The sequence below is a fragment of the Toxorhynchites rutilus genome, chromosome 3 (genome assembly GCF_029784135.1).
Source record: "Toxorhynchites rutilus septentrionalis strain SRP chromosome 3, ASM2978413v1, whole genome shotgun sequence".
NCBI lineage: Eukaryota > Metazoa > Arthropoda > Insecta > Diptera > Culicidae > Toxorhynchites > Toxorhynchites rutilus.
This window is the reverse complement of record NC_073746.1, coordinates 309,499,327-309,527,287: the sequence shown is the minus strand read 5'-3', so window position 1 is coordinate 309,527,287 and position 27,961 is coordinate 309,499,327. Positions and strand designations below refer to the sequence as shown.

Here is a 27,961-nt window from a genome sequence, read left to right as displayed (position 1 = left end):
CTATGCATCAGAGCGAGTGAGGAAGGGAAAAGATGGGAGCAATGCGTCCTACTCGCTCACTTAGCTTTCGCTGAGGGCGATGTGGGGCGATCGACAGTCACACATGAAGGAACAAAATAACGCAGCGCGGGTAAACGATAGCAGACGACTAACAGTCTGAGTGGAAATCGATGCGAGTGTTCCGATGCCTGCCAGTAGCAAAACTTTTTCCACTAAGGATGGCAGCTGTGCTTATCTCGAGCATGTATTGCTCTGCGAGCACAAGAATGAATCATCAAACAATTATCGTCAAATGATTCTACAATTAAAAAAACAACATTTCAGGGCGACCAAACTGGTAGAATGGTTATTTCAAAATTTTATTATGAAATAATATCCACAGTTATAAACAAGCGACTTAAATTAAACTACAGCGTAGTTCTACGTCAACAATGCGGTCGTGTCTTGAACACAACCTCCTAGATTTTTTTCGAGATGACACCGGATCTCGACGTTTTATGCATTTTTAAGTCATTTGGTATCGGAAAAGAAATTTCGATTTTCCAAATTTCCTTTAACTGAGATATATAATCTATATATATAAAAATGGAGTGATGTCTGTCTGTCTGATTCTTATGGACTCGGAAACTACTGAACCGATCGACATGAAAATTGGTATGTAGGGTTTTTTGGGGCCGAGGAAGGTTTTCGTGACAGTTTGAGACCCAGTTATTTTAAACAACTTTGCAGAAAAAAGTTTTTTTTCTATCTTTTAACGCTTTTTTCTAAGTTGCATTAGGATGAAAAAACGGGCTTTTTATTCTAACTTTTATATTTAAAATTCTACATCAAAATGGTCTTCGTACCACTTTTAGAGCTTATCTTCACCAACATTTTGCGATGCAGAACATGTCAATATCTTAATCCTGCCCAAAGTTATTGATGGGTTTTCATCCAAAAACTCATGATTTCAATTATAATTCACTCAAACACAGAAAATAACATAGTTTTGAAAATCACATATTATATAGAGTGAAATCTGTTCTTTCAAATTCCGTCAACAAACATTTTTTATGTTTGTCCCAGAAAGAATGACAAATAAATCAAAAGAGCGTGTTTTTTGGGAAGAAATATCAATAACTTTGAGTAAAGTTGTGATATTGACAATTTCTGCATCGAAAAATGTTTGTATTAGTAAGCTCTAAAAGTCTTTTGAAAATTTGAAATATAAAAGCTAGAGCAAACAAACAGTTTTTTTCATGGTGACCCTAACGTAACTTAGAAAAAATGCGCTATATCGGTTATTTCAAGAGATAGAGAAAAACTTTGTTCTACAAAGATGTCTCAAATAAGCTACAACATTGTCGAACTATGTTTACCTCTATCTATAAAGATAAGAAAGTTAGATTTTTTATTTCATCGACAATTTTGGTCACCCTGTTTTTGACAACATAAAAACGAGCGTTGTATCATGAGTAACAACTTTGTCTAAGACAGTTTTTGTCTAGAGAAAAACTGTCGAGCTCTAAATGCTTATTTCCACATAAATGCATCTCCTGGAACATTGTGCATTGGTTGCGCGTTCGTTTACTAAGCGATCGAACGTGAGTTTAAAAATCAGAGCCCTCAATTAACCATATTTCTGGTGCCGAATGGGCGAATGGAGATCGATTCATCCCTACAACTGCAGTGCTCTGCAAGAAAAATTGGGCTGTTGTGCTATTAATAACTCAACAATAATCATAACAACTCCGCTGCCCGGTCTGCTGAACAATGGAAGAGCAGAAACGTCAGTTTACAATTTATAGAAACCATAAACACTGTTACAGCTAAAATGCTAATGAGCCTAAATAAATAAATAAATGGGATAAAAATAATAATGCGTTTTTTTCTCTTCGAATTCTGTATTTCGATTGAAGTTTACAACAAAATAGCTGTTATTATTATTATTATTATTACTAATGTTATATGGAATCTCAAGCATAAACCATCTCGCCTATATTACGGACTATTGGCTTTAGAACAATAGCTGTTTGTCGTAAAAATCGTGTGCCTTAATAAAACGTTCCATCGCAGCGGGAAATTTGTTCTCATAAGGTATAGAGTTTTCGACAATTGCATTCGCGCAGAGACATTTAAGTGACATGTGGTTACTCAGTAGTATATCGTCCTTTAGCTCAGCGATGTACTGCGTTGGCCGGGAGCCGTACACGTTCCGCGCATCAATGTGGGCACCATGCTCGAGCAACATTTCAACGATCTCCGTTTGGTAGTTGGATGCTGAAACGTGTAGGGGCGTCGATCTTGCCTTATCTCTCGCATTGACATCTGCTCCGCACTTCAGCAGCAGATTCATCACCGTGATATTAGGAAATACGGGTTCCCTGTTGTCAACTTCCCCCCAATCTACTCTCTCTAACAAATTTGAAGCACTGACGGATAGATGCAGCAGCGTTTCTCTGTCTTCCGTGGTTCGCAGATCCTGCTGAACCAACTCGCGAACTTTTTTTTCAATCAATTCCTTCTCATCTACAGAGGAAGACTTGGCGAGCAAAATATACATAAGATGCATTAAATAGTGAATCATCTTATCGTAGTTCTTCTGCTGCTGCAGATCAACCGGTTGAATCTCTAACAGATGTTGTGTCTCGAAGATCTTTGTTGCAAACATCTCAAACACAGTTAAAGCTCTCTCGAATAAGGGAAACTCGTCATCATTTGCACTTACATCCGGTTCTTTCAATATTGTCATCAACATTGACACGATTCTTTGTGCCGAAGCTTTGGTATTGGTGTGTAACATGGAATACCTATCAATGTGAATCTTGAACACCAACACCAACAAATCAAAGCACTTCTGGGGATGACCAGTTTCATGCAACCAACCTCTGTGCGTCATCCGCCGCAAGGTTTCATCGTGATCGATTCCTAAAATCCTCTCACAAACCAGTAAACCCTGCGTATGTAAGGCATCAATATCCGGTGTAATTGCAGCCAGTTCTTCGTTCGTAGTATACTCAATTGCGTTCCCGAATTCGAATCGTGGTGTTATCTGCGGTCTTTTCTGAATGTAGTTTATCCCATTCGTTCGAATGGAGTGAGCTTTCTGCCAATATGTCAATGCTTTGTGTGTGTTGTAATGTAAATCCAGGAATGAGGCTCCGATGAGTTCGTACGCATCGGCCAATCTTTCGGCCGAGTATTGATAGTGATTGATAAGATAATCGACAACTTCCTCTGCTGAAAGGATGCACGCTATCTGCAGAGCGTCATCTCCTCTGGAGTTTTTAATGGACGGATCGGCTCCATGTTGCAACAGCAGACAAGTTATTTCGAGTTTCCGTCGTTTGATACTGTAGTGCAGAGCGGTCTCGTTGTGAACGGTACACGCATTGGGATCTGCCCCGTTGTTGAGCAGGTACCCTGTTAGGTGCGCCGATTGAGATACACTCATTAGACAGGTCGTGCCATCGTAGCTCGGTCTCTGTAAATCCGCTCCATTGTCTATCAAGTATTGAACTACTTTCATTTTTTTTCGGCGAAACGCAATGTGCAGCGGTGTTAATCCATCCTCGAAGGGACCATTTGGGTCGCAACCCAACCGTATGAGGCATTCCACAACCGGCATATTCCCGGTAAAGCAAGCTCTACCCAGCGGCGTGATAGTGTACGCTCGATCGTTCTCACATGGGTAGTAACTCGTCTGCTCGGTGCTGGCATCGCACACTGTTATCAAATATTCAATAATGCGAATATTTCGTTGGTTACAGGCGGTAAACAGAGAAAAACAGCCAAAATATGTTACGCCTTCCACTATTTTCTTACGGTCTATGCGTGGCAGGCTCTCAAGGTGTTTCGTCATTCTTCGGGACAAGAAACGACAATCATCAGTTATTGCTTTGATTTCATTGATCAATTCGATGCTTACGAAATTCATGGGGATCTCTTTCTCGTTCCACATTTCGACTGTTCGAACGGATATTTTTCCACAATTCTTCAGAAATATTCAGTTCAGTTGGTTTGATCTCAAATAGACACTGACTCTACCATCAAGTTGTAAGCTTTATATATACTGTCGGAACAAAAACACGGCTAATCGGTAGGCCAGTACCTGCTCCAGGCAATGTATTTGATGTCTTTTCATCTACCTAGTTAGTCGCGTATTCCCCCATACCAAAGAAATCCTACCGACCTATTTTCACCGTAGCTACCCGGAAGATGATTTAAAGCGAAATTGCTGTGGGTAGAAATAAATTCGGTCTCTAGATTGTAGATTAGCTTTTTTGGCACAATTTTACGTTTTTTCCCCATCTCTTAAGAAAATTTCGATTGTACCTTCGAAAAAATAACTCGTCTTCGGAGGTTAGCCAAGTTTGGAGTTCTACACAAGAGTGAAACAGAAGACGGGCCGAGCCATTCGTTGGCAAATCAATGAAAAACAAATAAATATAATGAAAAAATGTTCGCACCGATTTCGTTCAAATTGTGTACATTTGTTCTTTTTCGCCAGAATCAACACTCTGTCCAACTTCCATAAGACCACCCTGATTCTGTTTCGTTGCAACACAAACAGTTAGAATTTCAACAAGATACATTCATACATTGTTGAATGCTTAGAATAAAGTATATTTAACGTCAATTTCGTTCAAAAAAGTAGTTTGTTTATTTATTGTGCTTAAATATGATAACCCAGGTAAGCACTAATAAATGATTTTAAATCAGCACTGTATCCACATATAGAATACTGTATAATTGCTTATTACGCTCTATAAACCAATATATAATGCTAAAAAGGCGAAATATAGGGCTCTTTCAATGCTCCAGTTACAGCTATAAATAAGCATTACTAAAGCTTACTTAGGGCTAACTGAAAACGTCACTTGCGATGGCAGCCTTTAATAAGCATCATTGATGCTTATATAATGTTCCATAAAAACGTCAAGTTTTTTTCTTTTTTTTTTTTTTTATCTGTATTATAGTGACTTTCAACTCATTTTGGCTGGTTCGTCACTTTTACTTCCATTTTTGGAAGAATGTCGGGAGTGAGAATTGAACTCGTGACCTTTAGCGTGAGAGGCATGGATGTTACCACTACGCCAGATCGCCTCCAAACGTCAAGTTGTTTTTCTTCCTTTTTTCTAGGAAAAAGCCATCGAATCAATCGGAACTCGATAAAAAAACAAAAATAATTTAAATCATGTACATTTCATGGGACCACCCAAGATTTATTGCACCCCTTTTTTATTGATGTTATATAACAAAGTTTCTTCATTATTTATAACTACGGCACACCGTTTGAAATGAGAAATAATTATAATATGAAAATTACCTTATGAGATTCGAACCGGGGTACATCCGCAACATGGGTGTTTCTCTGTTGTGCCTTTGCTATCTGGACCACTGTTGATGTAGATGAATGAGTTGAAAATAGTCCTATTTGAACAACCGCTCAGATACCTGCTAAAGAAGATCATGTAACACCGGAAAAAAACCTTGTTTTGGTAGTAACGGGGTTGGAAGCATATATTTCGCCAAAAATTTCCGCTTTTCAAAGTTTTCCTCCAACTCTGTTGATCATCCACGTTATATTTATTTTCAGACAATCACTTGCAGCCAGATACACAATGCCCAATGTATGTTTTGTTTTATTCTAATGCTTGTGAGCATTATTGGGTAGCACTAAATGTGCATATAGGGCTTTCATTAATGCTTATTTTCATTAATATTAATACGCATTAATAATGTTGATATAAGGCCTATAAGCATCAAAAAAGCAGATATACTGCCTTTTGGCATTAGAGATGCTGAATTAGTGCTACAATAGAGCTAAACGTTAATGCTTGTGGTTACTTCGGAATTTCAGCTGTCCAGTTTCCATTTCAACCATTTCAAAATTCATAAGTATTATCAATGAAAAATTCAAAACGATCGGCTGAATTATATGTCAATGCCTTGCCATTTTTGCTAATAACCTGGAAAATTTGTATTGGAATATTATTTACCAAATTCTGCTGAACGGATTTCTCGATATTATTCCATGTTTCCGAAATTGCGAGCTTGAGCTCTGCAATCGTGGTGTACCGTTTTCTCTCAGTGTAGATTCTGCGTAGGGGAAGACGGGGTAAGACGGCCACCCTAAGCATAGAGTACAATTAAACACAATGTATACAAAATTGAGGCATTTCATTATGTCGGCATCGATCTTTAGGATGTTTTCCACAATCACGTTGGCTTCCAAAAGTTTTGACGTAGAACTACGTCTTTCATTAAGGGTGCCAAATCAGAAAGCAGGTCACGTTTCTATGAAATAAAGTTAACATTAATCACTATTTTTGCCGCGGACGGATTTTGGCGATTTACATACCAAATGAATCGGAAATTCCCTAAGATTTGTTTGATATGCTATACATTACAATCCCATGGCATGTGAATGTTGAACTTAATGAAAACATTAAGCGTTTCAATTTTCCCATACATTTGATCTGTCCATTTGTGTGCTTTCCCGAACAGAGCTGTCAATAACGAGGGGAAATCGTAAGACTTAAAGTCTGCGTGAACAAAGGAAAAGAAGAAGAACGAAGGGGAATATTTGCTTAGATTATAAACAGTGGATCTCGCTGAGGCAAACTTTCATTCTTCGTGAGGACACTGACTGAAAACCATCGTTGTTGGGTGAGCTGGACGGTGAGGAGTGGAGGATAGGGATTGCTAACCGGTTTGCACCCTTCTCAACAGAAGCCCTTTCTGTTGATATTGCCAGTTTAGATTAGCTTAGCTGTCATCCTTTGTGGAGAGATTTTTCCTACAGTCATGCGAAACCAAATCACTGACAAAATTCCAGAACATTTATTTTCTCGGTGAGCTAACGATAGCCTAGTTTGATGATTGACATGATGACACAATTGTGTAGCTCAGAACCTTAATGAATTGGCGTCAGTTTAAAGCAATGATTGCAATTCCAGAGACATCAGCGAGTGAGTAATTTGGTCGCGTCTACAGCTCAATCCGAAACGAAAACATGTGATGACGCAAAAAAACGAATAAGCGATATTCATTGCTTTGAATACAGGACAAGACTGAAAGTTTGCCTTCCTTCCTTGCTTGTTGAATTAGAGAGACTTTCAACTTCTTCAGTTTATTCGTCTCTAATCTTCAAAAAGGCCCTTGGAAAACTTTATTTATCCATCATATTACTCCTCCACCCCCATTGCCTTAAGAAAGGCATTCGATCCCTCGCCAAGTAATGATGTTGTTCAGTCGATTTCCTCACCAAGAATGAAAGTTTACTTCAGCGAGATCAACTGTTTATACTCTGGGAAAATATTCCCCTCGTTCTTCTTCTTTTCCTTTGTTCACGGAGACTTTACATCTTGCGATTCCCCCTTCGTTGCTCGTCGATAAGTTGCTCGTTATTGACAGCTCTGTTCGGGAAAGCACACAAATGGACAGAACAAATGTATGTGGAAATCGGAATGCTTCCAATTTTCATCAATTTAACACTATCGACGCCCCGTCACCCAGATATGGGTGACACTTTCCTCGCTCGGATTGAGTAGGATTTTTGTAAGGTATTTGATAGAATGGGCACCTAAATGTAACTATAGGATATGTAGAAAAATAATAAAATCATAACCATAATATTATACTGTTTATACTATACTTTTTATTAATTTATATTACGGATGGTTTGTACTGCAGTTAAACCATATACAAATTATGGGATTGGAATGTATAGCATCTCAAATAAATCTTAGGGAATTTCCGATTCGTTTGGTGTGTAAATCGCCAAAATCTGTTCGTGGCAAAAATAGTTACTAATGTTAACTTTATTTGATAAAAACGTGACCTGTTTTCTGATTTGGCATCTTTAATGAAAGATGTAGTTCTACGTCAAAAAATATATCTCGAGGACGGCCACTATTTGAATGAAAGCATGTTTATGTGTAGTGTAGAGTCTATTTTTGTTGAATTTCGAAGGGTTTATTCAAAATTTTTAAATGAAATTCTCTAATCTTACAAAAAAATGAACACTAGGGTAAATGATTTTGGTTTGTCCGATTTATGGTGTTTTTACGCAACTAGAAAATGCAAATTGATTTTTCTTGATGAAAATCACATATCAACTCTAGTTCGGGTTTGTTGAAAAGCCCCAAGTCTCTAGTTGCTAATAATACCATAAGGCGTTCAAATTATCCAAATTTTCATGTTTTTTAACGATTTTCGTCAAAACAAAATTATGATCATGGTTTGTTCACCTCTGATCATGGTTTGTCCGGTTATGGAAATCACTATTCTTGAATGAATAAATTCGAATTTTCAAGTGGATATTGCATTGCTCATTGCTTGAGTTTACTGCTTCGGACGCTTCGGACGAAAAATAACAAAACAAAACAAACAAACTGCAGCTCGCCAAGCGACTGCCATAGCAACAATGTGGACAAACCAACATCAGCGCATCGAACTATTCATGATCAGAATTGGGGTCATCGAGATGCATTAATTACATGATTTAGTTCAGGGTTTCTCAAAGTGGTCGATATCGACCCCCTGGGGTCCATAACGGGTTCGCGGGGGTCGACGTGAACCAAAACTGATTTTGGGGGTCGACGAGGTCTAGAAATCGACCCCTTTTTAATAAACACAAGTTATTATTTGAAACTTTCAAAATACTGTATAAGTTGTGTTACGTGTTCCAACTTGTTATAATAATGACTATTATTTTAGTAGAAAGTATTATTCTTGTACTTTTCAAAAACTAAACAAGTTGATGAGCGTGCACAAGTTCGTATAATATGGAAAAAATTGAGAAGTAAAAAAAAAGTAAGGGGTTGTATCTAGGACACGACCACATATTTTCGACGTGGAACTACGCAATTATATTATGTCATCCACTTGTTTACCACTTCGAATAATATTTTGAAATGCATCGGAATTTTTGTAAAAGATTATGTTCTTCGTTACAAATAAATTTGATGAACGTCCTTTTACGTTTGATATAATGCCTAGGACTACCAAAATATGTGAACGGGAAAATTGTCAAACGATCATTCTATCTACATACATTTCCCTCTGAAATTATTGCACATCTCATGTTTACGCAGTTCTCGTACCGCGAAAGTTCATTCACCTCTGGTATCTGGAATGACGATTTTCCCAGGCTTCTCAGTTTAAAAGTACGTGTGAGGGAAGCATATTCCGGTCTACACAACGACAAGCAAGTACAAAAGTACTCAACACCAACAAATACCCCCGACCTGCATGTATCTGCAAAGCGGATTCCCCCAGGCACATTAATTTTGAAGTCTGTGTTAGGGAAACACAGCTCAGTGCGAAAAAAAATACCCCCAACTTGCATGTTTTGATAATGCGGATTCCCCCAGGCACATTGATTTTGAAGTCCGTGTTAGGGAAACACATCTCGGTGGAAACAAAAATATCACCGATTTGCATGTATATTTGCAAAGCGGATTTCCAAAGGTACATCGATTTTGACGTCTGTGTTGGGGAAACCGTAAATCGGGCCAATCACAACTTGGCAGTTTGGGCGTTTATATAAAGCTTGATATTTTACAGTTATTCAATTGTTCATCTCATGAAAAATAACATTTTATTAATTGTGATGGGCGCGTAGAAATATTTCCTATCAATTGATGCAAACATCTTTCCGATCTGTGAAGTAATGTTCGAGTTATAATCATTCGAAATACGGGTAGGGTTGGCACACAAATCGGCACAACAAATGTATGGGAAAAAATGAAGTTCTTCTAGTTTTCACGAATTTAAACCGTTTAGAGATTAGCGAATTGTAATGTATAGTATATCAAACAAATCTTTGAGAATTTCCGATTCGATTGGTATGAGAATTCGTTCACAGTGAAAATAGTTATTTACGTTAACTTTATTTCATGAAAACGTGACCTGTTTTCTGATTTGGCACCCTTCCTGAAAGACGTAGTTCTACGTCAAAAAGCATGAACAAGTTCGTGTAAGATAATGGACCTGATTCTCGAATACACTTCACGGTGGAAACGGAATAAACGGCACACCATTGAACTACGTTTTACGAGTTAGTGAAGTGTCGAAGATAATATGAGTTTTCAGGCAGAATGAGCACTTTTCAAATAAAAAATCATTAATGAAAATTAACTTCTTCGTATCAAACTGGTATTCAATGTGAGTGAAAAACTTTGTTTTCTTCATGTGATATAATAATCTCATACAAAAATTTCATCTGAAGATAATTTGATATTATAATGATAAGTTTAGTGGGAAACTAATCTCGCATCCAGATGTCGACACCGTACCGTTGTCATCGCGGATACGTTTCATTCCGTTTCCATCGTGAAGTGTATTCGTAGTGTATTCGAGAATCAGGCCCAATGTGTTTAACACATTGAGTGCCACGGTTTTATAGAAACTGTATGTAAATTTTCAAACGTATTAGGGCTATCGTTTCTTATCGTAGTGGAAGGTATTTTTGTGCAAAAGGGAGTGGTTATAGGCATATGTGCTTATTTAGTTACCTCTATTATCATCGGACTCGGTGTCAGTCACCGTTGGCAGACGTGGCAGTCAACGTGTTAAGCGTACAATACCTTCAGGCACGTTTTGATTTGATCTGTATTTGCCACATACACGCGATTTAATCTTTTGCACTCGGCACGGTTCTGGACGCTGGCTACCAGCTACTCGACGCACCTTTGCAGTTGAAACGTTCTTTTACAGACCCTTGTATTATTCAATATAATTTTGTGATCAAGCAATGTATTATGATGGTATTGGACTTATGTGAATTAGGTGACATTGAGGAAGTATATCAGCAAAAAAAAAACAAATTTTTATCATTTTATTATTTTGTATAGTTTGATAAATCTTAAAACACCTTCCAATGTGCATTGTAGTCTGATTATTGCACGTTAATACAATAAAACGGTGTTTGGCACCTGCCACAATGTGTATTTTTAGTAATGTTACTATATTTTTATTTGACTTCTTAAAATCCATGTCCAAACACGCTCCAAATATTTTACTATATGCTATATGCTCATTTGCGTTCTGGAATTCATTGGACCTTTAATGATCATTTAATTCAAGAGATTACAACGTGTTTGTAAAACTTAAAAAGTTAACTAAAATAAAGTGATTGAAAATAATTTACAAAATACTTAGTTGCCGACGCGCTCCAGCACTTGACTCGCTTAGCTGCTTTTTATGAAAAAGTTGCAAAGTAGATACCAAAACAGTTTTTCATGTTTTCCAAATTTTCTTTTTCAAATTATTTCAGGAAACTTATGTCATTGTTTTGTTTTTACTCTGATTGATAACCAATGCAAATTTTATATACAGTATGGACTATATCCTATAACTATAAGTTATCTATGAGTAGGCTAGTGAGCAAATCCAAATGAACACCCAGTCCAAACATTGGTACTATGTACAGAAATGTGAAAATTCTCAAAATGGGCTTCTTCTGCGCAAAGTTCTCCCTTTCAAAGTACGACTGCTGTCTGCTGGAAGTGGAAAAAGTTAAAGATAAGCTAGACAGCATAACAGCTGGGAAAGCCCCACACCAAAACAAGCTTTTTGATCAGGAGTTACTATCTCACTCTACGACTCAACTTTTCCCCGTCCCATTTCATTTTTCACCGTCCGATGGACTTTAATGCATATTTAAGGGACTCCCCCCCCCCCCCAAAATAAATTTGTTTCTTTCTCTCATGTATCATGTATGCATGTATCGATATTTAAGTTCAACGTGGCTTGACATATACTACAAGTGATCAATATTTTTTTGTATCGTACACGAAAGTTACTCACACATATAAAATAGCGTGCAGTGTTGTGTTCAGAAACACTGACAAATTTGTGAATTTTGTTGATATAAACCCGTTTTTCTGTATGCTGTTTTTTTTTTCACAAAATTGAATTCGGAGACAAAGTGAACTAAAATTTTATTTGAAATTCCTTCCAAAATGCACGCTATTTACCAGTACTAACGCGAGGACCTTTATAGCATACCTGATAACTGTCTAAGTTCGTTGGTTTGAGGTCACGGTGGGTAGACAATAAACCGATTTCTTTTCCGTGTTAAACGGCGATCAAGTTCCAGAATGGGTGTAACTTGGGGATTTAGAGAATTATTCGGGATTGTAAAAAGTAAGCCGACGCGGTCGAGTTCTCTATTTCAACTGGCTTTATTCTGTCCTCAATACTAACTGCATTGGCAAATTTGGACAAATTAGGGATGCTCAAAAAGAACCTTCAAAATTCTATAATCGCTTCAACAGGTATGTTCGATGTATCAGAGATGAAAACATGTGCCAAGAATTCCTTTTAACTGCATATTTGAAGACTGATACAAGAGGAGAATCGATCTTCCAGGCCGTGCATCAGTTTTTTTCCGACAAAGCTGTTTCATGAAAGAACCTTGATGGTGTGTACCATCTATGGTTGGTCGTCATCGTGATTTCATAGCTCACTTAAAGCGACAACTGCCTGAAGTACTGGTCATTCACTGCGTCATTTCAAAAAACAGCACTCAGTAGCAAAAAATCTGAGTCTTAGTTTACATCAGTGTTTACAATATGTTATAATTGCTGTCAACAAAGTTTGGAATAATTCTTTGAATTCTCGGTTACTCGGTTACTACTCAGCTATGTGAGGAAAACGACGAAGTCTTCACTCAGTAACACTGAAGTTCGCTGGTTCGCTGGAAGGTCTTGCTCAGAAGGATTTTCAGTTATTTTTGAATGTGTATTGGAGTTCTTACAAAAAAGAGATCCGAATTTGAAAGAAAATCTGAACAATTGTAAAACAAAGTTTATTTGCAGCTGCAAGGTGAAGATCTCAACTTGAATAAAGTAAATCATTAATACCGGCATTTGTAAGCAAACTCATTCTTTGTAAACCAAATTTAAGCAGAAAAAAATATTCACAGTTTCCGCATTTGTCGAAAATATCACAAAAGCTTCAAGACGATGTTCTATTATCACGCACTTGAAAGACTTGCACAAAGATTTTGCTGAGAGGTTCTACAATTTTACAAATTCCTCAATGGATAATGAATCCGTACAGTAACTCGGCCATGGAGGAAGCCAATGGGATAATGCAAGAAGAACTGATTACCTTCAGCACAGATGAGGAGCTTAAGCCGAAGTTCAACCCAGGCTATCAGAAGTTCTGGTTGCAACGTAACATTGAAACACAGCATCCTGCATTGTGGAATGTTGATGAAAAATACCTTATCGCTCTCCCATCATCATACCTTGTCGAAAAAGGCTTCAGTGTGGCGACAAACATTTTGACAAAACAAAGAAACCGATTGAAAATCAACGAGCGCGGAGATTTAAGACTTCAACTCACCAATATTGAATCGGATTTAAAGAGATTCATCATCATCATCAGGTTCATCCTTCACACTGAACTTTTGTATGTAATTTGTATGAATAAATATTAGCTACACTTGTTATTTACTGAATTTTATGTCTATTCATTTTGTTGAATTTTGATCAAAAAATGTTGGCAAGTTTGTTAACTCAAACAAAGTTTTCAAGTTGGTAAGTATTTTGTATGTATAGAGTAATTCCAAATGAAATCGACAAATGACAAAACATGAGTATTTTTGATTCGAATGAAAGTGTGTATTCCGTTTGGGTTAGAGGAAATATGAGTTTTCCACAACAATTGGCAATTTTTTGACTCGAGCGTAACTTTTGAAAAGGGCTTATCGATTTTAGTAAGAGAAATCTTTGATAATTCATATCTCAAAAACTATGAGTCGTACCGAAATAGTGTCTTAGAATGAGTTATAGAGTATTGATGGTTGAATATGAAAAAAATGTACACTGAGAAAAAAAATTAGTACTCTTTTTTTTATTTACAAAATAAACATTCAATTTGCTCTATCCAAAATACATATTTTTAAATTTTTTCATAAATTTTTTTTTTGTGGAACATCGAATTTTTAGGAATTTTCGAAACTTCGAATTTTTAGCCACAAATTATGAATCCTGATGTGATTTAAAATAAAAAAGGTTATTATCAATCTCCTTCTAAATGTAGCCATTCTCGAAATATTTAAAAAAATATTTCTGACTTATTGTCTTTTTTATAGTAAATAATCCCTTTTAATATGTTTGTCGTCTTACACCGTCATGTTCATGAAATTTTATGAATTTGCTTATAATTTCCAACAACTTTTCCAAATACATCATTATGGTTCATTTTTTGACTCATGCGTAACTTTTGAAAAAGGCGTATCGAATTGAGTAAGAGAAATCTTTGATAATTTATATCTCAAAAAATATGAGTCGTACCGAAATAGTGTGTTAGAAAGAGTTATAGAGTATTGTTGGCTTAATTTGAAAAAATATACACTGAGAAGAAAAATTAGTACTCTTTATTTTATTTACAAAATAAAATTTTAATTTGCGATATAAAGAAATACGTATTTTTTTTATTTTTTTCAATTTTTTCATATAAAATAGAAGTCATGTAGAATATTTAAAAAATGGGCCCAAGATGGTAAACCATTTTTGACGAAATTTGTGGAACATCGAAATTGTAGGAATTTTCGAAACTTCGAATTTTTGTATGTTAGCAATTATTCCTAGCCACAAATTATGAATTCTGATGTGATTTAAAACAAAAAAGGTTATTATCAATTTACTTCTAAATACAACCATTCTCGAGGTATTATAATATAAAATATAAAAATATCTCTAATTTATAATCTTTTTTATAGTAAATAGTCTCCTTTAATATGTTTGTCGTGTTATACCGTCATGTTCATGAAATTTTATGAATTTTCCAACAATTTTTTTGATTGATTGAAGTTTGTATTAAGAAAAAGATGTTTTAGTTTCGCTACGTTTCATATTAACCCACATGTCTTCAAATGTTGGAAAAGTTGTATCTGGAAAAGTTGTTGGAAATTATAAGCAAATTCATAAAATTTCATGAACATGACGATATAACACGACAAACGTATTAAAAGGGATTATTTACTATAAAAAAGACAATAAATTAGAAATTTTTTTAAAAAATATTTCGAGAATCGCTACATTTAGAAGGAGATTGATAATAACCTTTTTTATTTTAAATAACATCAGAATTCATAATTTGTGGCTAAAAATGATTGTTAACATACAAAAATTCGAAGTTTCGAAAATTCCTAAAAAATTGATGTTCCACAAAGTTCGTCAAAAATAGTTTTACCATCTTGGGCCCATTTTTTTAAATTTTCTGCATGACTTCTATTTTGTATGAAAAAATAAAAAAAAAATTAAAAAATATGTATTTTGGATATTGCAAATTGAATTTTTATTTTGTAATTAAAAAAAAGAGTACTATTTTTTTTTCTCAGTGTACACTTTTTTCATATTCAACCATCAATACTCTATAACTCATTCTAAGACACTATTTCTGTACGACTCATAGTTTTTGAGATATAAATTATCAAAGATTTCTCTTACTAAAATCGATACGCTCTTTTCAAAAGTTACGCTCGAGTCAAAAAATTCCCAATTGCTGTGAAAAACTCATATTTCCTCCAACCCAAACGGAATACACATTTTCATTGGAACCAAAAATAAAATAAGTTTTTAACATCTGCATTTTTAGGACGATTTTATTTGGAATTGCTGTAGGGTAAATGATCTTGGTTTGTCCAATTTTGGGTGTTTTTACGCAACTAGTACATGCAAATCGCTTTTTATTCATGAAAATCACACATAATCGATACGAGTTTGGGTTTGTTGAAAAGTCCCAAGTCTCTAGTTGCTAATACTACCATAAGGTGTTGAAATTATTCAAATTTTTATGTTTCTTAACGATTTTCCTTAAAGAAGAATTATGATCATGGTTTGTCCGGTTTTTGAAATCTCCATTTTTGAATGAAAACATTCGAATTCACAATTAGATGTTGCATTTATCATTGCTTGAGTTTACTGTCATCATATTGATTCATTAATAATTTAGGCTTTAGTCAGAATATTGCCTTTTCTTGGGCATTTTAGAAGTGTTCACCTCAACACAATCAACGCAGAAAAACCATACTTCTGCTATGCGCGAAGCACACCATAAACAAACATAAACAAACTGCAGCGCGCCAAGCGGTTGCCATAGGAATCATGTGGACAAAACAACATTATTGAATTGGACAACTCATGATCAGAATTGAGTTCATCAAAATGCGTTAATTTAATGGTTTAGCTATGTAAATCCGATACAAATGGTGAGCAAGCATGATGTTTGCAATATTTATAAGTGTTGTAATCCAGAAAAGGTCTGAATACGTGCCAAATAATCATCTGGTGATCGATTAAAAGTTAGCTCGAATGAGGGGCGCATTGACACAAATAGAAGGTGTATTTTATAATCCTTTAAAACATGTGATTTCGTAAAAATATACTATCAAACTACTATAAATCATGTAAAAGGCAATTTCATTTATATGTTTCGAAACATTCGACGGTCTTATTTGACACAGGAGCGCTGAATTAGAGCACTCAAGAAAATGGACAAACCATGATCATATTTTCGACTGGACAAACCAAGATCATTTACCCTATAAGAAAAAAACAAGAGATAGAAATTTTAAAGAAATTTAGCTATAGGGGTCAATGGTATCACTTCATTCTGGGAAAGGGGTCTCTCACCCAAAATAGCTTGAGAATCCCTGATTTAGATGTATCAATCTGACCCAAATGGTATGCAAGCATAATGTTTGCCATATTTGTAAGTGTTATAATCCAGAACAGGTCTGAATACGTAACAAATAATCATCTGGTGGTTGATTATTTATTTATTCATTTCGTCAAACAAATGTAGACTACACACTAATGTTACAATGTTTTCTTAGGTTAAATATTATTTTTGCGGTACATGTTTCTTTTTAGCTGTTTTTTATTCATTGTTGTGTCTATTATTTCGCAGTGCTAATTGTATATTGTATATACGCATCATGCGATTGATAGGGGCGTTATTTGCATAATTTGTTTTGCATGTTTTGGTTAGAAACAAACTTCGTGTTCTTAGTTGACGCCCTCGTTGCGAAATCAGGTCATTAACAAATGAAAGCATTGCAAATTCACGGCGTTCTTTTAGTGTTTGGATGTTTATGAGCATGCAGCGTGCTTCATATGAAGGAAGTGGAAATGAGGTCCAGTTGAGTTTACGAAGTGCAAATAGAAGAAACTGTTCCTGGACTGATTCAATGCGTTCTTCATGTACGACCATATACGGGTTCCAAACGATGTTACAGTATTCCAGAATAGGCCTTACATATGTAATATATAAAAGCTTTATTGTGTAAGGGTCCTGGAAGTTATGTGAGAAGCGTTTGACAAAACTTAACACACTATTCGCCTTATTTATTACAGAGTTGTAGTGTTCTATGAATGTGAGTTTACAGTCCAGGAAAACGCCTTGATCTCTAACTATTTCACATTTTTCTACATTTTGATTTCCAAGACATATTACAATATTTGGTACATGTTTTTTTTCTGCTAAATGTTATAGAGTTGCACTTTTTCACATTTAGTTTTAGTAGATTTTTATCGCACCAAGTATGGAATACATGTATTTCGTTTCGAAATGCTTCGATGTCGTTTTCATTTCCAATTTCCGCGAAATGCTTCATGTCGTCGGCATACACAAGTACATTGATACGCTTGAGAAGGAAGATGTCATTAACGTACAGAATGAAAACAAGAGGACCAAGAGAGCCTTGTGGGACTCCCGAAGTGACTTTTACTGGATTTGAAAGAGAACTTTGAAAATGAACAATTTGTTCACGGTTTGTTAGATAAGAATTGAGCCAGTCTTTGTTCCATTCCAATTTTCTGCAATTTGAAGAGTAGTAATGGAATGTCGATGCGGTCAAATACTTTACTGAAGTCAGTGTAAAGAGCTTCTACGCCATTTTCCATTGCATTCAAAATAAAAGTCACAAAAGCCAACAGATTAGTTGCAGTTGAACGGCCTTTGAAGAAGCCATGTTGCACACACGTAATTCTATTCTTTACTTGTTGGAAGACTTTTTCGTTGACTACTCTTTCGAATAGTTTAGGAATGCAACAGATAATGGCAATTCCACGATAATTACTTACGTCAGATTTAGCGCCTGATTTAAAGATAGGTACCAGAAAAGATTGTTTCCATTTTTCTGTGAATATTCCAGTTTGTAGTGACATATTGAAAATGCAATGTAAGGGAAGGGTGAGTTCCTCAGCCAGGTTCTTTAGGAATATAGGAGCTATTCCGTCAGGTCCTGGTCGTTTTGTTCCGTCTAATTTTTTTAGTGCATGGCATATTTCCTGTTGTGAAAGATAGTTCACCGATATGTCATTTGGATATTCCGGTAAAAATGAAAAGTAGTTCCGATCGCGGTTTTCTTCGGAAAATGTGGTATATACTTCGTGAAAAAAATTTGCAAAGAGATTACAAATTTCGTTCGAAGAATTCCTCACATCCTCATCGAGATGCATCTGCGATGGGAAGTTATTGATTTTGAGCTTAGACTTTACGTAATTAAAGAATTTCTTCGGGCATGATTTGACTTCAGTTTCGACCTTTCTATTGATTAAAAGTTAGCTCAAATTAGGGGCGTGTTGACAACAATTGAAGGAGGACTTAAGGGGGTATTCTAGTGTAGAGACACGAATTTCGGACGTTTTTTCCAACTCCGTAAAAATAAAACAAAGAATATTTTTACTATCCATTATATCATTATTCGTTTATCTATCTTTCAACAATAAAACAAAAATAGGACGGAAAAAAAATATTCATAATTAGAATAGTTACATGCTGGTGAAGTGAGGGTGTTCAAAAAAAAGTTGTGCCATGGCGTACACGATTCCAGTCCTTCTGGTTATCTGAAACAAAAAAATCGAACAGATTCTGAATCAGTAAAGATGTCGCTATGGCATGAACCTCGGACAAGTCAAAAACATGGGTTTTAACAAAATGGCGGCCGTTTGAAAACAAAAATGCTGTTTAAAACGTTTTTTTTTGCGTTTACCGATTTTTTAAAAATAGCAAAATTAAAAAGTTATAATTTTTTATTGGTTCATGCGATAGAGAGATGTATGCAGATTATTTTCATATAAATTTGACATAAATCGGTTCAGTAGAACTTGAGATATCGTGTACGCCAGTTAGAAAAAAACTAGCTCCGAGAGAAACGCGTTTGAAGTTCATTGTGATGGCCGTAACAGGTTAGATACCACATCACTAAGATGGATCTAACTAGGTAAATAATAGGATTTTCGATAAGTCCTTTCTAGAGTATATTCTTGAATGCCTAAACTACAGAAATATGGTAAAAAAAAATTTCGATTTTTTCAGATTTCTAGACTAGAATACCTCCTTAATAAACCTTTAAAACATGTGAATCCGTAAAAATATCCTATAAGACTATTGTAAATCATGAAAAAGACTATTGTGTTTATATTTTTGAAAAGATTTGAACATCTGATTTGACACAGGTGCGCTGATATAGAGCATTTAAAAAAGTGGATAAACCATGATCATACAGTGATAGACATTCGTTTAGCAGCACTTGAAATAAAATTGAAACACTTACAATACAACTAGGAATGTTCCTATTATCGGGATACTTCTTTGCTGTATTGGTAGTATATTTAAGTCAATTTGCGTCACAATCACACATACACACACACACAATCACAATCACACACACACACACAAGGCGGCATCGGTGGATATAAACATTCAAACGTCGTTTTTTCCCGAGACATACGTTTAGCCGCAGGACATAAAAATCGAATTTTCGCATAATCACCAAGCCTTTATCTGTGTTTTTTGAAAAAATTCTTGGGAATGTTCAGTTTACAAGATAAATATTACATGTGCAACGTGAGAAGTCAGATTAGTGATTTACGTAGAAATTAAAGGAATGGCGAAAGGTATTCTATTGACGGAAGAGGGGCGGAAAATAATAAAGATATTCAGTGAACAAAAGTTTTCTAATCGCTCGATCGTAACAAAAATTGGTCTATCTGAGAAAATGGTACGGAATTTCTTTAAATAGTGCCAGAAATATGGGATATAACGACCAACAAATGGGAACACCAAAGTTACTTTGCGTCTAAAGGTCGAATAAGACACGAAGCAACCAGGAAACGATGTCCTGCTCATACATTAAGACAGAATCGGTTGTTCCAGTAACGAAGAGGCATATTGCGCGCATCTTGAATGAGTCACCAAACATCATATGGAAGAAACCTCAAGGGAAGCCGAAACTGACCGCCACCCATAAGCAGAACCATCTCATTTTCGCCCGGCAATACATGGAATGGAAACTAGAATGGAGAAATGTTGTATTTTCCGGCGAAAAAAAGTTCAATTTGGATGGTCCGAACTGTTACAATTGCTATTGGTACAATTTAAGTCAACGGCATGTCGTGAGATCGAAGCGAAACTTTGGGGGCGGAAGTTTGACAGTGTGGGGAGCCGTTTCCTATCACAGCAAGCTCCCCATTTGTTTCATTTTCACCCGAATGAACTCCGAAAAGTATCTTCAATTACTGGAGGGCGTTTTGATTGGCCATATTGAGAATAACGCTACCGAGGATGTCGTTTTTTCAGCATGATTATGCATAGCTCCACGTTTCCAAGCAATCGAAGGCATGGTTTGCCGAGAAGGACATTCCGCTTCTTTAATGACCTGCTTGCAGTCGATTGCAATCCCATAGAGAACATTTTTCCAACATTTCCAGTCTCAAGGCCGTAATTCAGGAATATTGGGCTATAATCAATATGGCAACACTTTAAAAGCTGTCTGACTCGATACCAAATCGAGTTTTCAAAGTGATCTGAAATGGAGGTGGACATACTAAATATTAGCTACCGATTGGACTCGAAATTTGCCGCACAAATTTTCTTTTATTGAAATTTTAGGATGCGGCTAAACGAATGTCCACCCTAATTCCACATATTTGAATTACTTAGAAAACAAAAAGTGAATTTATACTTTTTTTAGAATGAATTCGATGAAAATAAAAAGACGGGTGGGTAATGTCGGGGACATAACCGGAGTGACGTAGGACTATACAAAGGGGACAGCTTTTGTTAAATATATATTTTAAATATATTGTTTTATTTTCTTCTCCTACGTGAATACCTACCTATCTACCTGAAAAATGGATTAGTTTACTTTTTACTCTTTATGAATATGTTGATGGTTCTGAAAAGAACCTTTGGTGTTGTGTTTTTGTTATCACTCGATATTCCCATCTTGTTCGGTTAAACCTTCCTGTTTAGCTATTGCGTTTGCCACTCGCCACAGCTTTCACAGTTGGAAAATTTCTTCCCATCCAGCTTGTGACATGTTGTTCAGTAAATTACATTCTCTACAGAGCTCTATCAACATCACGACAATCAAGATCATTCATTACACCTTGTAATAGAATAACACGCAGCCTACTCAGCTTGAATAAAGCCGATCTGAGTATGTTGACTGGGCTATTGACCGGACATTGTCCGAGCAGGTATCATCTCAAAAAAATTGGGAAAATAACGGATGATAAATGTCGTTTCTGCAATTTTGATGCTGAAACTTCGGAACATTTACTGTGTCAATGCAGTGTATTGATTCAGCAAAGACTGCGGATTCTTGGAAAGGGCATTCTTATGCCTAACGAGATATGGTCTGCTGAACCAAAAAAGGTAAGAAACTTCTTAAAAGAAGTCATACCTTCTTGGGGGGAGATGCAAAGTCCTAGTGCGACTATCACTTATTCCTTGAGTGATGGAACGAACTGACAGCGCATATATAGTAAACTGGAGTGCACCACAATAGATCAAACTAATGGTCGCAGTGGTTCAATGCTCCTACAGAAGAAAAAAAAAAAAAAAAAAAATTACATTTAATGCGACGTGCCGGAGAAACACTTTGCCACTCACTGAAACTAATTGTTGCCTTGATGAGCGCCGAACCGAAGCTGCTCTGTTCTTGATGCGGGTTTTCTGATTGTCGTGAGCAGCTTTGCAAGCTAACTCGAGCACTCCGACAGCCGAAACTCTATAATCGCTGTTAGGTATACTGGTGCTCCGGCACCAATCCGTTCGGCCTAGTTACCCTTGCGGAGCAATCAGTGAATGCGACCAACAGGGAACTGGAGACCTGCACGGTTCGAGTGAGACTTTGCCTTTCCCTTAACTTGTCCTCCTTTGTTACGTCCACGATGCCGATGCCGTACAACCACACGGGTATACGGTTTGAAAGAAAATAAGATATTTCTTCTTCTTCTTCTTTTTGGCTTTAAGAGGGTTTAAACTTTTCAGTTCATTCGCCTCTAGCTCTGAGAAGAGCCGTTGAGCACCAGTCTTGAGGAGGCTGGTGAAAAAGAATAAAACCATATTCAGCGGACCTGTCGGCTCAGATGTAAAACCGGGCGAAGGTAGGAAAGGATCCTATGCCATATAAGATGTTTAATATGAGCTGTAACGTAATTGTATTGTTATTATTGAGTACCAAAGCGGCGACAAAGCATCGTAGAACCTAGCTCTAGATCAAAAGGAAATGTAGGGGGAGGGGAAGGTGGGGAGGAAAAGGAAAGGAAAGGTAAGGAGAAGGGGTGGGATGGAGTGGGAAGGAATGATGTGATGTTGGGTGATTTATAAATGTAGTTAGTTTAATGGTGTTAGTAAAATGCAGGATAAGTATGAATTAGTGATAAGATATTTTGTTGGGGTCCGCGTGTTTTATACTCTAGCGGTACACACTCACAGGATAGAGACAAATCGGCAGACTCAGCCAGAGGGGCGAGTCCAACGAGACGAACGAATGAGCGTTAAAAGGGAGCGATGGCAAAAAAATACATTCATTACGATTCGTTCGCTCGTTGGATTCACATGCAGGCTAAAAAGGGTCCTTTTCAGGATCACAAAATTATCTTCAATCTAAAGAGTTTATTGTTTTGTTATTACTCGATATCCCCATCTTGTTCGGCTAAACCTTTCTGTTTAGCGATTGCATTTGCCACTCGCCACAGCTTTCACAGTTGGAAAATTTCTTCCCATCCACCTTGTGACATATTTTACAGTAAATTACATTCAATGGCACGTCGCATTACCACCACTCAGTATCGGATTGGAGGTAATTTTAACCTGTAATTGATCATTTGCGATGACAGTGGTACAGTGTCGACTTTCAACGTGGGGTCATAATATGGACCCCGAACTCTATGTTTACAAAAATGTCCAACTAAATATGTCGCATTACAGGTCCGTCCAATTAGGTAAATGTCGAGATAAGTGTAAATTACTGTACTTTCAATCTAGAAACAATTTAAGAATTGGTGAAAATCAATAAGCTCAGAACAACTGCCAAATTCACATACTCATCAGATCCTGGCAAACAAATTATGAAAAAATCAATTTGTGTTTTATTATTATTTTAGATAATGTTTTAGAAAGCATTGAACTGTATTTCCTAAACTCTTTTTTGGAAGGTTTAATGGCCCTGAAAAGCGCCTTGTTTTATGGAATGGTTCCAATTTAGAAAACTTAGTACTCGTGGTTTTAAGAAAAACCATTTCGAACGCCCTCGATGCCGCCTTGTTCTGGTTTTGCCACCAAAGCAGATTGTATAAAGAACAAACTTTTTCCTTCCGCTACCTGCTGTCGTTTTGCGATTGCGTTTGCCACTCGCTGCAACTGCCTGTTGTTGTCTTGATGTCCACCGAACCGAATGTGGTCTGTTCTGAATGCGAGTTTTCTTATCGTCGCGAGCAGCTATTCCACTTCGGCGGCCGAAACTATATAACGCCGGCTAGGTGGACTGATGCACTGATACTAACGCGCTCGGCCTAGCTACCCTTGCGGGGAACTCCAGATCAACACGGTTCGAGCGGGATTTTGCCTTTCCCTTCACTTTTCCTCCTTTACCATGACCAGACATGACTGCTTGGGTTGGTTTGTTGATGTGTTGTAATGCGAACCGATGTGGTGTACGGTTTGAATGAGAATGATCGATACGGCAGCGGAGCGGGGATTTTTAGGCTGACTGGCTGGCTCGAGAATTACGCATGTGTGAGACTGCGACCAATGTTTCTTTCTTTTTTCCTTTTTCCTTTCCAATCGTGCTTCATTCTATTTCGCTGCTGCTCTGGTTGCCCGTTTTGGTCGGTACGATTTGAGTAGCACAAAATGGACCAATCAAAAATGAGCACATAGTGCATTTTGACAATGCTTGATATTTCACAATTATTGAATTATTTATCTCAAGAAAAATGAAATGTTATTCGTTATGATAGATGCGTAGATATATTTCCTATCAATTGATGCAAAAACCTTTGCGATCTATTGAGAAATGCTCAAGTTATATGCGTTTCAATTCTTGCATTTTTTCCTACTTGTTCAGTGCCTAGATTTCCATTTCACCCCCTATATCTTCCGGTTAGACGTAGTCCTACGTCAACAATAGTCTTTTATGAACAAAACTGTACAAAGAATTGACTTATTTTTAAAAATATTGAGGAAAAATAAGGTGCGGCTAAACGAATGTCTACCCCTACCCCTTACTATTGATTGTCCTAAAAAGTAAAACCACACTTACAACTTGTTGCCATCTGAATAACTAACATTTTACGTTCATTCGGTTGGCTGCATTCTGAGTGAGGGCTAAAAATCAAATTTTTGCGCGTTTCCCGTGGAATGGAAAGGATTTCTGCTGGAAATCGACGTTCCATTGCGCACGAAAGGTCCTGTCCTGGGATATCATTTCGAAATTTGACTGAAGAAGGAAATTTTGGTGTTCAGGTGGTACGTGAGGCAGTTCATGAATTGCTGTCAATAAAATTATTCCATGATAGACCGATCCGGTTTCAGCGGTTCATATTAGGGCGATTACACATTATCCGGTTTCTGCCGGACCGGTTTCAAAAAGCGCCGCTGGGTTTGGACGGAAAACCGGACAACAATGTGAAAGAGACCTCGCGCTACACAAAACCGTACATCTCTCACAAACACATATATGCATTTATTTATATGTGGATTTGACAGGTAAACATTGCTTCAAATATTCCGGTTACATGCAGCTGAGTGCAGACGGAAAACCTTAAACCCACAGCTGCTGCGGCAACCACGAGCGTTCTCATATGTATGTTCCTTGGAAATAACATAAGGCCGAATGTTGGAGTGTAGCACACCATGAGCATGATCAAAGTGAGACCAGGCCTCACGGACATTACACACATCCTGCATCATAACGGCGTTCTTACCGTACCTATCGTGAATACTTCCGCCCCACTTCAGAATACGTTTAAAAAATAACTTTAGTCCAGCTGCGGTTTATTCATTCATACGCATAATTATTTCGTTTCCAAGCATACACGAATAGTATGATTTATTTCACACGCTCTGTTGCCACATAATTTTTCAACAGTCTCAGAAACACGGTTAGATAAAAGTGCAATTTGATGAACCAATAATAATAACATTCCGTTACAAGCCAGAGGCACTATTTATTTATATGTATAATGTGTTCACTTCCTGTGATTATTTTGGAATTTACCTACAAGAATGTATACACATCCATTCATTCTAGAGTTTTTTTTATTTCATTAATACAGTAAACAAATTACGAATAAAATAACATAATTCGTTCAAACACTATTCCATTGCTGCTTCCGCTGATCCTCGTCGAAGAACGAGCTCAACATATGCCGCAATTCCTCGAGCACGTAATCCTGGGGCAGGGGCAGCTTCTCGAGCCCAATTCGCATCACAGCTATCAATACGCGGATCCGGGGCAAAGAATGACCGAATCAGATAAGCTGGAATTTCGTTCTGACAGAACCGATGCTTTGGCGTCGGGCATTGGAACATTTAGACCACAGAGCACATATCTGACAGTTTTGGCTGGAGTGCCTTGGTCTCGTCGTCGATCGCGTCGCCGGTCAGGTCAAACTGGAATACCCAAAGAATATTAGACGAGAGAACTATTTTTAGTGTGTTCAAATTAACAAAAACTAACCTTCTCATTAAGCTCGATAAAGCCGCTCGAAATCCGCCCCTCCATGAACCGATTGAAGATTTGTTTGACATCCCCGAACTCGTTCAATAATTATTTCAGATAAGGGATGTTGCCTGTGAACAAAAAATAGAAGTCAATTAAATAACTCGATCTGCTTGTCAAAAGACACCACTCACCTTTAATAACACAGTCCGTGGCAATATGCAAAATGATGACATCGTGCACCTGTGACCATTGCTTCTTTTTGAGCAGAAACTTGCATCACAGAATTAGTTCCACAACACTGGTAGTTGTTGAAGAAGTGAAATAAAAATTTCAGCATCCATATCACTTGCAAATTATCAACTGGTTTCAAAATCAACAAACAAACCTCAATAGTGCACATATACTATTACATTAGACGAAAAATTGCCTGAATTGTACTAATACTAACAGACATGACAAACAACTGTCAATTCGCTTTCATGGCTTGGAGTTTCGTGCTCCGCTTTTGGGAAATGATAGTGATAATGGATTTTCAGGTGCATTAAACACATATCTTAAAATAAAAACTATGAATGAAAATTAACTTCTTCTCATGAAATGTGTTCTTTATGTAATAAAGTAATACGTTCTTTTGCAAGTTGGGAAACCTCCTGAACAATAATTGTGTCTGATAACGATTGTATATTACAATGATGAGTTTTAGTTAAAATATCAAGAAAACTATACAAAAATGGTTAAGGAAGAATCAATACCACAGGTTCTGAGCAATCAAATAATATGAAGTAAAAGTTTTCATTAAAATTTTAAATAACTTAAAACTGTCTTGAGGTGTGATAATCTTATAGAGAATGATTTGCTTTCCCAAAACGATGTCTCCACCAGACGTCGACACTATTCTACGGTCATCGCGTATAATGCTTGTCCGGTCACCGGACATTGCAGTCGCTGTAGACGGCTGCATCACGGCGCCGTAAAAAGGTTGGTCCGATCGAAATTTGCCATTTGGGTTTCAAACCGGTCCGGCAGAAACCGGATAATGTGTAATCGGCCTTAGAATACAAAATACACTGCAAAATACACAAACTCTGCCCAAATAAGCGATGTGTTTTTCGGCCGAGATTAGCCATCAAGTTCCTCGATGGTAGACGCATCGAAACTATTCGTTAGATAACCTAATCTTTTTTCATATTTTCTCAACCGAAACTCCTCCTACTGTTTACCTTTTGATCAACACGCTATTCGCCTTCCCGTTGCGGCGCCATTTTTATTTGAACAAACATTTGGCTGCTTTTCAATCTGCGCATGTGCTTCCGAGAGTACCAAAAAAAACAAGAAGATTTCAACGAACCGCGGCAGGACGAAATCAAAGAAAACAACAATATTTTTAGACAGAAATCAAAGTTCCAGAGACCGCAAATTGACACGACTCATTAGAGAATCGTGACATTTTTTTTTCGCGCGTATGGCGGTGCGAATCGCACAGATTAATGTTCCGAAAATGCCAACGAAAGGTGGCCAACTGAAAATGTGTTAATCACGTGGTAGAAATTGCTGCTGCTCGCATGCTTAGCGTCTGCCCACCCGAAAAAGTGATAAGTCAAGGGGAAATGATCCGGGCGATGATAGCAAATGATTTATGCGTTCATAACTTTGGCAGTAATTCACAGTTTTGCGCGCAACACTTCAGGGTCTGGTGAATGTGAAATGTGAATTAATGTTACAGAGAGGTCGTTTTGTATCAGCTTCAGATGATATCATAATCTAAACTCACTGTCCATTGAGACGACAAAGACTATGAACAATTAGCGGATGTTCCACCTTGGCATTGGCCAATCAGACGATTCGGAAAATGCGGATATTGTACAGATGAATTGATTGGATCATCTGTGTTAGCCATATTAAAAAAAGGTTGGTTTCCATTCAAAACCGATACAATGTGAGATTGAAACGGGGCGCTTGCGATACGAAAATTCACGAGGGAGTGTTTCATGCGAC

The 27,961-nt window shown here is 37.0% G+C and overlaps 1 protein-coding gene and 1 long non-coding RNA gene across 3 annotated transcripts; both read right to left on the bottom strand.

The window, feature by feature from the left end:
* Positions 1 to 1,915: 1,915 nt before the first annotated feature.
* On the bottom strand, positions 1,916 to 4,001 carry LOC129779366 (protein fem-1 homolog C-like). Of its 2 annotated transcripts, XM_055786785.1 has the most exons (2): positions 3,908 to 4,001; positions 1,916 to 3,842 (listed from the first exon to the last, which is right to left on the bottom strand). In XM_055786785.1, exon 2 carries the CDS (start codon positions 3,839 to 3,841, stop codon positions 1,997 to 1,999), a length of 1,845 nt encoding a protein of 614 aa, XP_055642760.1. In that variant the 5' UTR covers position 3,842; positions 3,908 to 4,001; the 3' UTR covers positions 1,916 to 1,996. The 2 variants fall into 2 exon arrangements, with proteins under 2 accessions (XP_055642760.1, XP_055642759.1); XM_055786784.1 differs by having other exon boundaries at positions 1,916 to 3,994.
* Positions 4,002 to 25,572: 21,571 nt separating this feature from the next.
* On the bottom strand, positions 25,573 to 26,270 carry LOC129772847 (uncharacterized). The gene is made up of 3 exons (XR_008742658.1): positions 26,158 to 26,270; positions 25,982 to 26,094; positions 25,573 to 25,914 (listed from the first exon to the last, which is right to left on the bottom strand). It is a non-coding gene; the product is annotated as an uncharacterized LOC129772847 (long non-coding RNA).
* Positions 26,271 to 27,961: the final 1,691 nt, after the last annotated feature.